The sequence below is a fragment of the Urocitellus parryii genome, chromosome 6 (assembly GCF_045843805.1).
Source record: "Urocitellus parryii isolate mUroPar1 chromosome 6, mUroPar1.hap1, whole genome shotgun sequence".
Lineage (NCBI taxonomy): Eukaryota > Metazoa > Chordata > Mammalia > Rodentia > Sciuridae > Urocitellus > Urocitellus parryii.
Genome location: NC_135536.1, coordinates 62,275,489 through 62,292,170, shown reverse-complemented (window position 1 = coordinate 62,292,170; position 16,682 = coordinate 62,275,489). Strand labels below are relative to the sequence as shown.

The window sequence follows — 16,682 nt, the reverse complement described above, 5'->3', positions numbered from 1 at the left end:
AGCAGGAATTTCAAGTATCCTGGCAGATTGTCAGGGTACAAATTTGGAGGCAATGAGGAATTTAAGCACCTATCAAGTCACACTATCTCTGTGGTAAACTCTATTAGTCTATACATAATGCTCACCTTAAACATCACTACTGTATACCTCAGTTTCTCCATCTGGAAAATCAGAATAAGTGATAACTTGTTGTCAGTTTATAATTCTCACCTCCAAAAAGAACAAATTTCTCATCAGTATGGAATCTGTTGCTTTCCCCCAAAATATTATAAGTTCTGTGTTTCCAGTGTTCATAAACAGTCAAAAGTTGATTCAACCATTTTAACTGTCACACATGGGAAGATATAAAAATTTATATCTGGGATACAAGAAATCTCTTCCACCCATGCCAGTCCCTGAGGACTTGTATAGTCTTGATGTCTAAAAAAGTTATCCAGGTATATAGCAGATACCAATGTCTGCTCTACCAGCACTTAAGTACATGGGAGCACTTTGAAAACACTAGTCCTTTTTGAGAATTTTAGCACTGAATTAATTTACAAATTACGTCCAAAATTCATGGCTATTGTATGGAAAGACTAGTTACTTCATGAATCTTTGGATTTGTAATGCCATTAATACCTACTATCCAATTTAACTGAAAATCATTCAAAGATTTGAGGCATGATTCATTTTATAGTGAGCTGAGACTCAGCAAGGTTTAAAGGCTTGTACAAGGCCACACTTTGTATACAAATATCCTACATAGAACCAACCTTTCTGTAGAATTTGAAAATATCGATTACTTTCTACTCGGGCTATTTCACTTCCAAGGATCCTTTTGAACTGCGACTTCTTGTCTAGCCTTGCAAACCTTAAACTCGAATCTTTAGTGCTTTTCCATCTTCTTCTTCCAGCCCAGTGTGCTTCAAAATCCCTTAGAGAACTAAAACACAAACTGCTGAGCCCCATCACCAGAGTTTCTGATTCAGGAGATAAGGGATGAGGCCTGAAAATCTCCTTTTCTAACAACTTTCTAGGATATGTTGAAGACGCTGGTCCAGGGACTATATTGTGAAAACCACTGCTCTGCTTTCCCTAAATAAATCCAATTTTCATTTTGGCTTCAAATTTTATCACAGTGTAGACAACTTCTGCTACATTTCCAGAAACTGGAACTAAAGTTTGAATGTTTTTCTACCCCTTCAAGGTCAATATGCCACAACAGATATAATATTTTAGTCATTCTCCCCAATCTAATTTCTATAGCTATCATTAAAGTAGCTGAGACTTCAGTTCATCTTGAAACCAATTAAAATCAAGTTCTTGAAATTATTCAACTAGAAAATCAACTGTTTCTCCTTTAGTTCACATTCCTCTTGTAACAGTGATCACAACCATTACAGTTTTAGAATTTATCCTCTATTGCCATATTACTTTTTATGGGGTATAAGTTAAGGGATAAATGGAACCATGCCTAATACTTCCTGATAATGTTAAATCATAATTTATAATTTTTAAAAATAAATTAAATGGTAAAAGCTTCTTATAACATACTACATAGTTAAGAATACCGTTAGTGATTTCCAAACCAAGCAAAAACCTGTTCTGTTTCATTTTAAAGAGAATAAAAGGTTAACTATTTTGAACAAAAGTGCTAGAGATCTCTTCTGTATAGACTAATGACTCTGTAAGGATTTCAGAGTGCAGTGTCTCAAAGTGTACTACTACCTAAGTTACAGTAGATTTCATCAGGTGGGGCAAAGCAGGAACTCTAGCCTTCCAGTTGTTATAGGCCTAAAATTTCATCTGAAAGCTTTTTCTGTCTAAATATTGTCAACTATATTAAAGATGGTTTTCTTTTGGGAAGGCAAATGTGTGCTTTCATGATACAAATCAAGGGTGAAACAGGATTTTATTTATTGCAGTTTTTTTTAATTTCCAGAAAACAATTTAGAAATATAAATGTTTGACTCCAGAGCAAGTATACTTTAATCTCAAACTTTTTGAAAAGGAAACCATTAAAAAAAATGGCCTGTCTATATATGTGCATTTTATATTGTTTGAATATCATTTGTTGTCCACCACTAGCTTTAAAATAGATTGGCCAACTATCATTGCACACAGTTTTCTGCAAAACAAACAAAAAGCACATTATTCTAATAAAAACTAGAACTTGATACCTCAAAGTAATCACTTCTTCAAGTAACCACTTCAAAAATCAAATAATATTACTGAACCAGGCCTATTTTGCTCTCATACACTATACCAATAACTGAAACAAGTTTTTCAAAAAACGAGAGTTTTATTCACAAGGTGACCACATGTGAAGACAGGAAAGTAGGTCTCAAATCCACCTCCCCAGAAATAGGATTTTGGGGTATTGGGGGTGGGGGTAAAAAAATAAACTGATCTAAGACATGGAGAAAATGGCAATATGGAAAAGTGAAGTAAATGGTGGTCTGTGCAATCACAACGAAATTTCACGGCTCTTCACATAGCACATGTTCAGAAAGTTCTGGTGCTAGTTTCAAATGTTGACTCTTAAAACATAATTATTAACTAGAAACAGAAACTTTTCTCTATAAATTCTTTTTTCCCCTATGTTTAAAATAGGGAGAAATAATTTTGATTTGATTGGTATATTTTAAGCATTAAAAGAAATAACTTATACAGTCAATATAGCTACTTTTATTGTGTGCATCCTTGAATCCTGAAAAGTGTTTTGGCCATGATGAGAGCCCACAGTCAAGTCTAAAAATGGTCACAATTCACCTCTTCCAAAATTACAATAGGGAAAATTGTTGGACTTTCCCTGGTTCCTATTTCTTAGAGGACAAATTTTTAAAGAGTTACTCTAGAAAATGTCAATGCTTTTCAAATTGGGGCTCAAAGGAGTCAACATTGGGGAAACTTCTCTCATTTTTACTCCTTAAGGCCAGTTTCAATATGCAATGGGTTTTGGCATTGATCCTCAAACAATAAATTAACAAAGACTATTGTTTGGGGAACTACAGTAACATACTACATGATATTTGAATCAACAATACAATACATATTGGATGATGGCACAATAAAATGGTAATGGAGTTGAAAAATTCCTGTCACCTTGCATTTTTATTCTATCTTTTCCATGTTTAGATATACAAATGCTTACCATTGTGTTACAATTGCTTATAGTATGAAGTATATAATATGCTTTGTAAATTTGTAGCCTAGGAGAAATAGTTGTACTTTCTAGGTTTGCATAATTACATAAGTTTGCAATAATGACAAAATTAGATAATTATGCACAGAATGTGTGCTGGTTAAGTGATGCATGACTATAAAGTTTTACAAGAACAATTACACCTTTTTGCTTAAATATATGTCCATGGTTGCTTCCACAAGTACAAAGACCCAAGGTCTGGCTCTTCAAAGAAAAAAATGTTTGTGCCTTGCATGATGGTACATGCCTGTAATCCCAGCTGCTCAGGAGGCCGAGGCAGGAGGGAGGCTAAGAAAGGAGAATTGCAAGTTCAAAGCCAACCTCAGCAATGGCAACAGCTAGACAACTCAGTTAGACCCTGTCTCTAAATAAAACACAAAATAGGGCCAGGGATGTGGTTCAGTGGTACCAAAAAAAAAAAAAAAAAAGAAAAAGAAAAAGAAAAAGAAAGAAAGAAAAAGTTTGCTCCTTGAGTCTAGTTTCTTAATGTGGTGGATCATAAATGCCCACAGTCTGCACTACTTCCTTCAAGAGGTGGGGTTGATGTCCCCCTTCCACAGTGACTCCAGGCTTGGCTATGACTTGCTTTGGCCCATAAAATATCAATTCTCTTATAGAGTCACGAGACTTAAATGAATACATGTGAAGGACTTAGAACAATAACTGCAATGCTGGTAAGAGCTCAATAACTGTTAGTCTGTTTGCCAATTTTTATTATTTGCAGTACATGAATGTTCTATTCCTTATCTCCTATGTTAAAGTTAAGCCTCAAATTGACCATTGATTTCTGTCCTCTTTCCATTGTTCTGCCAGAAGTGTTAACCTAAGAAGGTAGCAGAAAAATAAGGAGATTTAATCAACAGTCTCCTAAATAAGGTGATGAAAAGGATTGTAAAGATTCATTGACAAATTCAAGTTTTTATTGAATGCCATAGCTCACTTAATAGGCATAGTTAGACATAGTATTATCTCATTTGCTATATCTGATATCACATAGCAAAGCTTGAGATTATCATAGAATCTGATAGCCTCATTAACACATTTAATCTATAGAGAAATAGATATTGCGGTTTTACATTGACATTTACTTGATTTGAAAAATGAATTGCTGTGTACATCCAGAAATGCAATGTAACATGACAATCAAAGAAGAAAGGAAACAAAACAAGGCTCATGAGGAAAATAACTTCTTAAGAACTATCATAGCTTGAAGGTAAAATTCACAAGTATCCAGTAATAAGAAACTCACAATCAAAGCAGCACTGCAGATACAGCATTAAAATGGGATTCAGTTCTGTGTCTTCATTTGAGAATCTTCAAACAAGGAAGAAGGATCACCTATTTTCCTGTGATTTGTCAATAAATTTACAAAGTTATTTTGTAAATGACCTTGCTGGTTAATAATTACATTGCATTTGAAAATCTACTTCAGCCCTCTTCCCTTCCCTATTTTTCCTGGGAAAATAGAGAACATTAAAAAAAAAAGGAAATTTTTTAGGAACAGGCATTAATGTTTGCTATAACTTGATTCCTTAGCAGCCATAATGCTTTTTAATAATTTAATAATTTTATGCTATCAAGTGAAGCAGGTAAGTAGATCACATGCTTTGTAAATACTAACACTAAACAAGAGAATATAGCAATTAAGAATCTGGTTCCAACCAGAACAGATTCCTTAAAATATGTCTTCCTTTTGATCCTGATTGTCCTTTTGGATGCAAGTGCTGGTCTCAAAAATATTTGCAGTTAAAAGAGGAACAGCACTAGGCATGGTGGTGCATACCTGTAATCCCTGCTTTTGGGGAGGCTAAGGCAGGAGTTCAAAACCAGCCTCAGCAAAAGTAAGGCCCTAAGCAACTCAGTGAGATCTTGTCTCTAAATAAAATACAAAATAGGGCTGGAGATGTGGCTCAGTGGTTGAGTGCCCCTGAGTTCAGCCCCTGATACACTCCCAAAAAAGAGGAACAGCAAAAAGGGTGTGCCCTGGGATAGTAGCTAACATTAAATCTATTGTAGGAAAAAAGGTAGAGAGCTTCAAAATCCAATTGTCGACTTCTAGGTAATATTAGATAATTTAACATCAACATCCCTACTGTCAGATGCTGAACTGTTTCAGCTTAGAAAATAATAGTTTATCTTTGTATCTTCAGCATCTAACAGAGCAATACTCATTAGTTATTTGCTGAATGAAGAAAAAATCCTCATCTGTTCAAAGATAAATCTCCACAGAATATGGTTTGAACAAAATCTTTATTGGCTCTACATGAACTATAGGAACTCAACTTCTCCTCACTTTTGACAGTCTATAGTTCCTTGTTTCATTTCTTTTAAGTACATTTTTAAATTTAAAAGCAACATCTATCACCAAACACCAAATGTCTCTAGCACTATTAGAAGAACACATCCAATTGAATATTAAGTCTCTCAGATTGTTCAATGAAATCTCCCATTCCAATCATGATGCTTATTAATACCCTTCAGCTATCAGTTCTTCTGGTCTTCATTCAAAGTTCAAAAGAGAGACGATGGATGAGGACTGAAATTAAAAAGGACTTTTTACATATGCAATCAGTGGACACATTCAAAAGGAAAAGATGAGAGAAAAAGGGGACCTCTGCAAGGTTGTGGCTCAGTGGTAGAGCACTTGCCTTGCATGCATAAGGCACTGGGTTTGATCCCTGGCACCACATAAAAATAAAATAGAGGTATTGTATCCTTCTACAACATATATTACATATTTTATAGGGTACCTCTGCAATAGACTTAAAAAAAGTTTGACCAAATTAAATTAGCTTACCTCTCTAAAAATTGATTTCCTTATTTCTAAGGCAAATTCATTCCATAATCCTTCTGGTTCCTTTTTAGCTTCAATATTCTCTCATTTGGTTCTTCTTCTTTCTTTCTTTCTTTTTTTTTTTTTTTTTTTTTTTTTTTTTTTTTTTTTTTTTTTTTTTTTTTTTAGAGTGGAAAGTAGAAGCTTTATTAAAGGACAGTAGAAAGGGGACCAAGAGATGGAATCCCTTATTTGGTTCTTAATGGGTGCATGAACTGAAACACTAATCATACATTTTGCTGGAGGTGGAATAGTTTCTCATTAACACATCAGGAGTGAAAGAATGTTCTACTTAATCCACATCTATATCAGGTTCTGAAATGGCCCAAGGGAAGTTATTGGTTTGGGGCAAGAGTAAAGCCTGTAAGTAATTTAGTAGTTTAAACAGTGTCTAAATCCAATTGCCAAAGAACATTGTCAACTTAGGTTGTAACCGGAATTGCCTGATAAACCTGTTTTATTGCTGCCTGAGTCCTAGCCCTGTATGTTGCTCTGAAGTATAGCCTGGTCATAATTACTTTCACTAGCTCTCCAGGTGATTCTCACCCAAGAAAAAAGGAAAACTACCAACACAGAGTGGTAACCTCTCAAACTTAAGCATGAATTGGTCTCCTGGAGGGATTATTAAGATTGCTGGTTGCCATATATATAACTGATGCTGGTACCTGAAATCCTAAATTTAAATCTTGTTATTACCACCTCTATAATCTTAGGAAAATACTCTCTAATCTGTAGTCTCTTTATAGCAATACTTAGATCTCAGAGCTGTGAGACATAAATAGTGTACCAATCAGTATCCTGGAGGGATTATTAAAACAGATTGCTGGTTGCCACACTCAGAGCCTCTCAGTAGGTCTAGAATGAAGCCTAAAAATTGCTTTCTAACATGTTTCCCAGTAGTGATGCTTTTGTCCAGAAACTTCCCTTTGAGCACCACTGTTACAGTTCCTGGCACAGAATGCAAAAACAAATATTAACTTCCTTTTTCCATTATACATAGCTAGATGGACCAATGATTACACTAAGATGTTTGCACAGAAGTTAATGCTTCACAGGAAAAGCAGCCCATCTAATGAAAATTACATGTATAATCATGACAAGTATGAGAAATATTTTAAAGTACAAGGCATTAAAAATACCTGCATCCCGTTTTTCAAAGCTTTCATTATAATTTAGGTGGTAGGAATATTGAAAACAGTATTAAGTATTAGGAATATTAGGTTCAATCTATAAAGAATATGAATTTTTTTTACAACATATAATGGATTCTGATACCTCATCCATGGTAATAATTTGTTTTCCATAGAAGTAGAACAACATAATAAATAGCAATACCTGCATCAAACTTTTTTTAATATTTTGGTCTTTAAATGCTATTTAATTTCCAAGAAAACCTGTAATATAAGTGCATAAGAATCCCTATTACCACAAAGCAAAACTACCGATGATGGGATAGGTGGCTTTTTATTTACATATACTAACAAGTAAAAAAGCAAATCTCTTTTCTGCTTTCCATTGCTTCACTTTGTATGTCCCAAGGTCTTTCATGAATTAATGTCTAAACCCTGAGGTGAATCCTGGGAGGTTAAACAGGCCACTATAAAGTAGATGCACATGCCTTGCCATCAGATATAGGGAAAGCACTAGAAGTTGGGCCTTCATGGTGGACTGGTTAAAATAATAACTGGATACTGTTTGGTTTTTCTCTATGGAACCTACAATGAGTCTCAAAAAGTACTGAATAGTTCAGGTTGGAAGGCATAAGTTAGGATTGTTTAAAGCATGTTTCTCCCTATGTCATTTATTGACCCAGAGGCAAGGTCTTACTGGAACTTTTTATTTTAAAAGGCCTTCCCTTTCCATTCTAGTCCGATGCCATTAAAAGACAGATTTCCTTTTCTGAACTCTCTAGAAAATAAAACTGATGACCACCTGGAGATATTCATTGCTGCTTCATGTTCTCCATGGTCCTATTTCTTTTCATTACTATTTTCAATTATTAATTAATCTGAAAATAAACTTTTCATCTATTTATGAATTTTCTTAACTAGACTGTGAACTCTTATTTAAGAGTCCTTAACTTGTGCCCTTTCCTCAAGTGCTTCAATTCTAACTTTTTTCTTTTGCTTCCTGCAATATAAACTTGACACCAACTTACACTCCCCTGTTTATGTGTCTAATTCCATTTAAAGCTTTCTCTTCCCAACTGGAACCAAAAAACCCTTTAGGATGAAAGTTAATATTTCACTTCTTTGTAAAAGCATCTCAACAAAGCTGATGTCCAACCAATATTTATTAAATAACTGTTAATTTGTCCATACTAAAAACTGGATACATTTTATTACCTGAGGAAAATTCCTCATCATCTTAAGTCACAATGATATAAAGCCTCCAGTCTGGCTGGTATATTTGGAGAATGGAAATGACTTTCTAAGGCTAAGCTTTAGTTCAGTTATTCTCAGTGCTTTAAAACCAACACTTAAATAAGATGGGTCCCACGTCACCAATATCCCCCGTATTCCCTAGCATCCATTCATCCATATTTTCTTTCCAGGCTTTCCCCAGGAAACAGCCATCAAATATCCCTAACCCTAAAACAAACAAAACTCATTTCCTCCCAGTCTCTGAAAAATGGCTTATTTTAATGTATTAAAAGCCACACTCATTGTTTGGAGCCTTTCAAAAAGCTAGTAATTCAGGCCTTCTCATATTCCCTAAATCAGAAACAGAGCTGATTTCATGTCTATCCTGTCCAGGAGGCAGTTCTTTTCTCAGGTTTTTTTCCTGTTACTAGAAACCAAAAAGATTGGTAGATTGCCTGAGAGGAGGGTTCAGATGCCTCCTTGAAGGCACTATCTTTTGTCCTTTCAGAAGTTGTCTTGATGGGTTGGTTTGGTCCCACTGCCATATCCTTGACCACAATCATCCCCACTGATCCTTTAACAGTACTGTGAGGTATCAAAAAAAAGCCACTAGTATAGCCACAAATTGGTAAGATTTATCTTTATACCTCAAATTTTTTTAACTGATTGACCTGAGCTGAGCTGTCTTATACCAAATTTACCTCTACTTCATCATAGCTAGTATGAAAAGAAATATTGTTAATTAGTTGCTTTAGTTATTATTTTTTAAATGACTTTGATTAGGCATGTCCTTTGAAAGTTCATCTTCCTGTTTCCCATTACATATGTTCTGCAAATAGCTGTTTAAAAGTTCTTCAATTAAGATTAGCCCTTATATACAGAAATCTAGAAACCACAGAGCAGTTTTCTCACCTCTTTAATTTTCCATAAGGTATCAATATTATACTGTCATATATGCATATGTATATGTATTATATATATGTATTCGCTTTTTTAAAAAAGTAAAAAGCTCTTCTTAGTCTCCTGTGTCCAATATAGGCACCAAAATGTATTTAGAAATTAAATAAAGGCCACAAGTACTTCCCAAGGAAGATCATTAAAAAAGAAAAATCCTCTCTTCCTCTTATGTCATACAGCTGGCCTTCAAGACATGGCAGCTAATAAAATGGTGTGACCCATGATGACAGGAAGACTACACCGTTCCATCTTTGGGTGGTAGCTGAATTTCTATTAGCAGTCCTAGTAAAATATATAACTCCTCATTTGTTCTAAGCAAGTCTTTTCTTCAGCTTTCCTTCAAACAATACCTTTACTCTCCCATTAGAATATGAAGACTTGGAGCTTCTGAATAGCAAGGTTCTGGGTGGGAATCAGTCACTTTAAATCATGTGTTGGCTATGCAGAGAGGGAAAGATACAGAACAGCAGGGAAGGAGGAGAAAAGAAATATTAAGTTCACTGGGAGCACTAGAAGACAGCAAGACTTTCAAAGGTGTTGCCGGTATCTCATGAAGGCCCAGGCTGCAATCATGGTGAGGGCAAACACTGGCAGCAGCACCATAGCTATGGGAACACCACTTGGCTCCCCTTCACCTCGATGTCCTATAGGTCCATTCTGCTCCTGTAACTGGAAGGGAAAGAAAAATGTTAACTCTAGTGACTACAGTGTTTACCACAATTAAAATGTCATGTTGACACATCACCCAGGGTTGTAGTGTGTAGAGCACCCAAAGTGGTAAACTCAAGCATTTCCTATTGTCCTGAGCTTATGCACCGTAGACACAGATGTTTTAGGAAAAAATAGGCCTGAGGGTTCCCCAAGGGCAAGTCAGATGTACTCAGTTTCTGTACTGCCTCCATCTCACTGCATGTATTTCATATCAGGAAAATGGAGTTATGAGATGAAACCTATTTATCCTGTGAGGAACCTGGATATTACTAAGAAGGAGAAGAGAGAAGGAGAATATCTTCCTTGGAATTTTGCTTATATGATTATTAGTCATCAGAATGCAGTAAGAGCAGATCAAGGAAATGTAAACAAAGGTGCAATGCCATCACTTGGAAATGTTTTTCAGTTCCTGGAAGGTACCTTGTCCTTCATGCCCTAATTTATAACACTAAGGTGAAACCTACATGGAAGAGAGGTTAAAGAATGAGAGGTAAGTGAGTAATAATAAATTATATACTAGTTATTTCTCAGTGCCTAAATATTCCTTTTGAGATTGGATTATCTTTCTTTATTGCATTTTTTTCAGGGTGGCCTTCTGAATATCAACTTTTAATGATTAACTTGCAGTAATTATGGTGCTATCTTGTTTCAGTTAGTTTTTACCTCCTTGTGATAACCTATGAAACTTCAACCCCTCCATCTGAAAGGTAAGACCACACAAACTACCTTTTATACCCTCTATCCCACTTCTACACATTTCATTTCTCTCTTGGTGTTCAATAGGAAGACATGTATTTTAGGATTGGGCCAATTCCCTTGAACAACAGGATCTGTTGTATTAGGAGTTATTTATAAATGTCCCTAAAGTGAACATTGCAAACCACTTCCTACACACCTTTGAAAAGAATCCTAATTATATCTTAAGTATATGCCTATATTTAATTGCCTTTACCTACTACATAAACTCTCCCATACTTTAGAGATACAGAAGAGTCAAGGCACAAGCAGTGGATGACCAATATTGTCTCTTATCAACCTTTTCTTTTTTTGTTGGGGTGGGTACCGAGGATTGAAGGATTGAACCCAGGGGCACTTAACTACTGAGACACATCCACAGCCCTTTTTTGTATTTTATTTAGAGACAAGGTCTCACTGAGTTGCTTAGGGTCTCGAAAAAGTTGCTGAGACTGGCTTTGAACTTGCGATTCTCCTGCTTCAGCCTCCTGGGATTATAGGCCTGTGCCACTACACCAGGCTTATCAATCTGCTTTCTAATCCATCATACTCACACTCTGTTTGTAATACTAGCTACTAGCTCAGCTTTTGTGTTTTTCCTTCTCCATTTTTTTTTACTAGTTTCTCTCAAACTTCTATAGCCTCTCTTTACTCAGTCACTAGGTAAAGCAAAGAATATACCAATTTAAGAAGGAATAAAAGGCACAGTGAACCTGTACTGTGAATACACTTAGAAATTCTTGGTGCTGTGGGAAGAACTGTCTAAAAAGTACCCTTCATTTTCATCATCCAAATTATAATCACTAGGAAATAAAAAGTGATGGAGAGACAGATATTGTCTTAACCCAATTTTGAATTCCATTTCCTTTTTCCTAGAACTCCCCTTTGAGCATGATAGCTTTTGTCAAGAGTCATCAAGTTGGTTGAGAAGGGTTCATGGCAGTGATAGGGAAAGTAAATAAGGGATCCAGGAAACACACCATCTTTGTAGTCCAGAGTTTAATAAACAAGATTTTTCCAGGGCAGGTATATGCTTCTTTTCCCCCCAATTATTTAAATTTGACTATTAAGCTTTATCTTTAAAGAACATTACCTTGAAGGTAGGATCTGGGTTACAAGCAAACTGTTCAGAATTTCTTTTGATGACAAACAGAAGAACCAGAGAACTCCTGCCTGTGCCAAACAAGCTCTTCAAAGTAGTGACAGAAAACAAAACACAAACCCACCCACAGGTTTACTCACAAGGATGGTGCAAAAACCCAATGGCTGCAAGTGACACCTACCCTGTGTTGCACTCTCAATGAAACAGCATAGCCTGCATTACGAAAGAGGTCTACCGCATCCTGGTGCAGCAGGTTCTTTAGGTCTTGACCATTTACCTGTCAAAAACAGTGAGGGAGAATAGTAAGAGAAGCAGACAGCTCTCATAAGTCAACAATCTACTTTCATACGGCCAAAGCTATAAAAACAAAAACAAAAAACCCCCAACTCTTTCAGGGCAAGTTCAAAGGGCTAGGAATAAAGGAAAAATTACTTAGAGTCATTTTTCCCCCCATTTTCAAAGTTGTTTTCCTACAGCTACGGTCCTGTGGGCCATAGGAAGAGAACCTACATAAAAATAAAATGGGTTCTCCTTTTTCCCAGCTTCTATGCCTTCCTGTTTTGACACTTGGGATTCTTTTACTATATTTGTATGTCTTCCTAGAGAATTAGCCTATAACTAAACAATCTTCGAGGTTATAACCCTATTCTTGATATTCTTAATTCTTAGCATTATCAATTTTAAATCTGGAAACGTATTCTATGAAACTCTCCCACAATTAATTGATTGATTGATTGATTGATACCAGGAATTGAACTCAGGGACACTTGATCACTGAGCCAAATCCCCAGCCCTACTTTGTATTTTATTTAGAGACATGGTCTCACTGAGTTGCTTAGTGTCTCATTTTCAGCCTCCCAAGCCACTGGGATTACAGGTGTGCACCACCACGCCCAGCCCACAATTTATTCTGATATAAATCTATACTAGCACATTCTCTTGGGCTTACTTTATTGTGACTAATTTTCCTGGATTCCATAGACATTCCTATCCTCAAATTTACTAAACACCATATTTCTGTGATGATACAAACCTTAAAAAGGGCATTTAAACATAAGCTACTCTTGGCAGTTAAAGGTAAATGATGTGAGGAATACTGGAATTGATACTGTTTATGGTTAGGAGTGACACTGGCCACAAGTGATACTATCCTATGCTGTACCCAGTGACACAGCACAGTAAAATGTGTACAAGATTACAGATCTTTTGTACAAGATTACAGATCTTTTGTACACTTCAGTGTTATCAACAACAATAGCAGTAAGAATATTTACATATTTATCTATGCTTTGTATATGTTATCTTAATTCTCTCATCCTGTGAAGAAAACAGCATTTTTATATTGCTTTCATTGATGCAACAATTGAAGCTGTGTGAGACTAGTGAGTACAGGAGCTAGGAATAGTTTTTAAATAATGGAAGGAGAATCAGAATATCCTTGCATTCTATGGTCCACATATGCTACTCTTCTACCATCCTAGCTCACCAACCATCCTTGGCTTGATTGAAGCTCAAGCTATTGACTTTTTCAATTCTCTCATCTCCCTTGTCACAATCTTCCTTGTCCAAGAGATTCATAGCATTCTATTTCCTGCTAATGCCCTTGGTAAATTTACCAATACTTTTGCCCTTCAGGCTGTCTATTCTCTTTATAGTTTCCAACTCCACTCCTCTTTTGTTACCAACTGACTGACACACACTTAAGACTTAACATTAGATATGCTTCAACTTAAAACTATTAAAACTATTAAAAACTTAAAACTATTAAAAACCTGTCAATTTCTACTCTTTTTATACTTCCTAGTCCTCTAGTGGATCTCCTCTTTAACTTCAGAATCTAAACTTTTTTTTACACATTTTACTGGTACTTTTACCCATCTTCATGGTTGCATTTGTACCTTCAACCAAGCACTTAATGAATTATTAGAATTTGTTGTCCCCAAGATCTTCTGACATCTTCCCAGTCCTGGGCAACGTACTACATCTACTTTCCTTGTCATCACTGAGTTGAATATTCATAGAGAAAGATAGTAACTCTACGATAGATACACATTAGCTGAGTCTGGCTTATCCTTAAAACACTCTACTCATCAAACAAACCCACGAAGAAATATACAGCAGTATCTCTTCCGCACCTTTTCCACCATCAAAACCCCTTCAAATCTTCTCTCCTCTCAGCAGATTCCCATCTCATCTTTTTTGAGAATAGTAGGATTTCTCACATTCTCCCCCTTTTCTTATCATCCTCTTCAGTTTCTTGATATCCTCTCACTGCTCCTTTCCCCTAATTTCTGAATTAGATCTATTTCCTTTATCAAGGATAAACCATCTAGTGAAGTACTTGTTCATATTCTATTATTTTCTCCTCTCAATTGCTTTATTTCTCCTCTATAAAGAATACAATTATTTCTTACAATTCACTACCACCCTCTTCACGTCTTTTTTTTTTTTTTTTTTTTTTTTTTTTTTTTTTTTTGGTGATAGTGACAATTAAACCCAGGGATTCTTTATAATTGAGCTACATCCCCAGGTCTTTAATTTTTTGAGACAAGATCTTGCCAAGTTGCTGAGGCTGGCCTTACATTGCAATCATCTTTTCTCTGCCTCCCAAGACTCTGGAATTTCAGGCATGTGTTACCATGCCTGGCCTCGTCTTTCATTGCCAAACTGTTTAAAGACCTGTTTGCAAGCACTGCCTCCACTCCCTCAGAATCCATTCACTCTTTATTCCTTTATAATTTAATAATATATAAGTCGGGAGGAACATGTTCTCTTGAAGGTCAGCAGTGATTTCCAATTGTCAACTCTTTCTCAATCTTCAGACCAACTCCTTCCTTTTGTAATCTTCTCCTATTTTGGCTTATGTACACTTAGCTCTTTTAGTCCTTAAATTATTCTTTTTCTGATTCCTCTCCCTTTCCTTCTTCTTAAAGTAAATTAGCATTCTTCACTGTGAGTCCTTCAACCCTTCTCTCTCATGATGATCTTTCACAATTCCAACCATAACGTATAAGATAACTCTCAATTTTTATTCTGCTTTTACTTTGGGATTTGCCAATTTCCTGCTGAATGCTTATACTTGACCTCAATGCTCTACTAGACCTCAATTCAACATATCCAAAGCCTCTTGGTAACTTCCCACAAAACCAGAAATTTCCTGACTTCCTTCTCATTGCTACGACCATCCCTTCACACTAAAATGTTAATACCATTTTGCTGTTTAAGACACAAAAACAAAATTGGGGAGCAAGGAGAGTGCATACTTGATTTCTCAAACTGGTATGCAAAGTCCTCCAGGAAAAGGCTCTAACCCACTTTCTCAGTTTAATCTCTCTCTTCCTTTATATATCCTATGCCCAAGATATGCATAGCTTACTGACCCCCTAGGACCTAAAACATAAACAAACATTCATATTTATGCTGAAGCTATATTCATCACCTAAATGCTATTTCCTTTTCCAAAATTCTACTTATCTTTCAAGATTGATCTTTAAAAGGATCAGTCCTGCAGTGTTTGCTGGCAAAGAGTAGGAGTTTTGTTGACTTGGATTTTGACCAAAGGTAGTCTGTGAAAGGAACTTTTTCCTCCAAGGTTCTCAAATCCAAGGGTAAGGGTGTCAAATACTACAGCACTACTCTCTCCAACACACTGCCCTGCCACACTGAGATCATCAAACCTTCTGTTTCCCTCCTACTCCCCACATCACTACCAAGTTCTTCAGTGTATAGATTGTAAGTTCATTTAAATTACCTTTTTCCTCATGAATGAGTTATTTATAGAGATTTTGTTAAATATTGAGCCATATGTGGATATTGGATATGCATATGTGGATATTGGCAGGGTTGTGTTTGGTTTATGATACTGTGCAAACATTTCATATTAGCCAATAAACAGAAATACATACCAAAAAAAAAAAAAAAAAGGATCAGTCCTGCTACCTATAATATAGACTACACATACAGGGTTTTCTTCTAGTTGATGGACCTTGATTTCACATTATCAAGACAACTTCTGATTATGCCTTTTTTGGGAGTGGGGGAGATAGGCCACATGGGAGAAACTTTACAATGACTCAGTTTTCTAGTTAACTCCCAGGGGAGAGAATAGGTGTGAGATTACTGACTGTAGTGAGAATGCCCACTTATGTAATCTAGCCCATATATTAACTATATTTCTCATTGTTAAAAAAATAGGTATTTTCTATTAGAGCATACAAATAAGTTAATAATGCAGTCCTGTCAGCAAATGTCAAATGATGTCACAGCTCCAAATTAGTCTCAACAGCAAAGTTTCACAATAATATGAATTCAAGTGGAATAACTGGATCACTCCATGACATTCATGGTACGAATACTGAGCTTAAAATAATCTTTGCCATAATGTTCAGTAATGATTCCAGGAAAAATTATTTAACATTTATCATTATGTTTGGGACTTCCTAGTCATTCTACCTACATTAACTCATTTAATCTTCACAATGGTTCCTTTACATTAGGAACTTCCATGTTTTAAGTGATAAAGCAAAAACTCAGAGAAACTATCAGCTCATCTATGAGCACATATAATGGAAGTAACAAAGCAAAGATTCCAACTCAACCATCCTGGCCCCCAAACCTTCACTTTAAAACTCTGACCTGCACAAATTTACACTGTAAGCAAGGATCTCATTTCAGCAACATTTCACTATCTCATTAATGATGTAAATTAGATTTTATAGTTTTGTCTGTATTTAATGTTAACTTTACATATGCATAAAACATAGGTCTTTAAATATTAGTATTTTTATTCATTTG

The 16,682-nt window shown here is 35.7% G+C and overlaps 1 protein-coding gene across 1 annotated transcript in view; it reads right to left on the bottom strand.

Annotated features, from left to right (window-relative positions):
- Positions 1-4,890: 4,890 nt before the first annotated feature.
- Positions 4,891-16,682, bottom strand: part of Synj2bp (synaptojanin 2 binding protein) — a 32,093-nt gene continuing 20,301 nt past the window's right edge. The window contains exons 3-4 of the mRNA XM_026391026.2: positions 12,070-12,165; positions 4,891-10,009 (exon numbers count right to left, since the gene is read on the bottom strand). Of these exons, the coding sequence (XP_026246811.1) occupies positions 9,869-10,009; positions 12,070-12,165 (237 nt within the window). The 3' untranslated portion in view covers positions 4,891-9,868. The remainder of the gene's footprint in view (positions 10,010-12,069; positions 12,166-16,682) is intronic.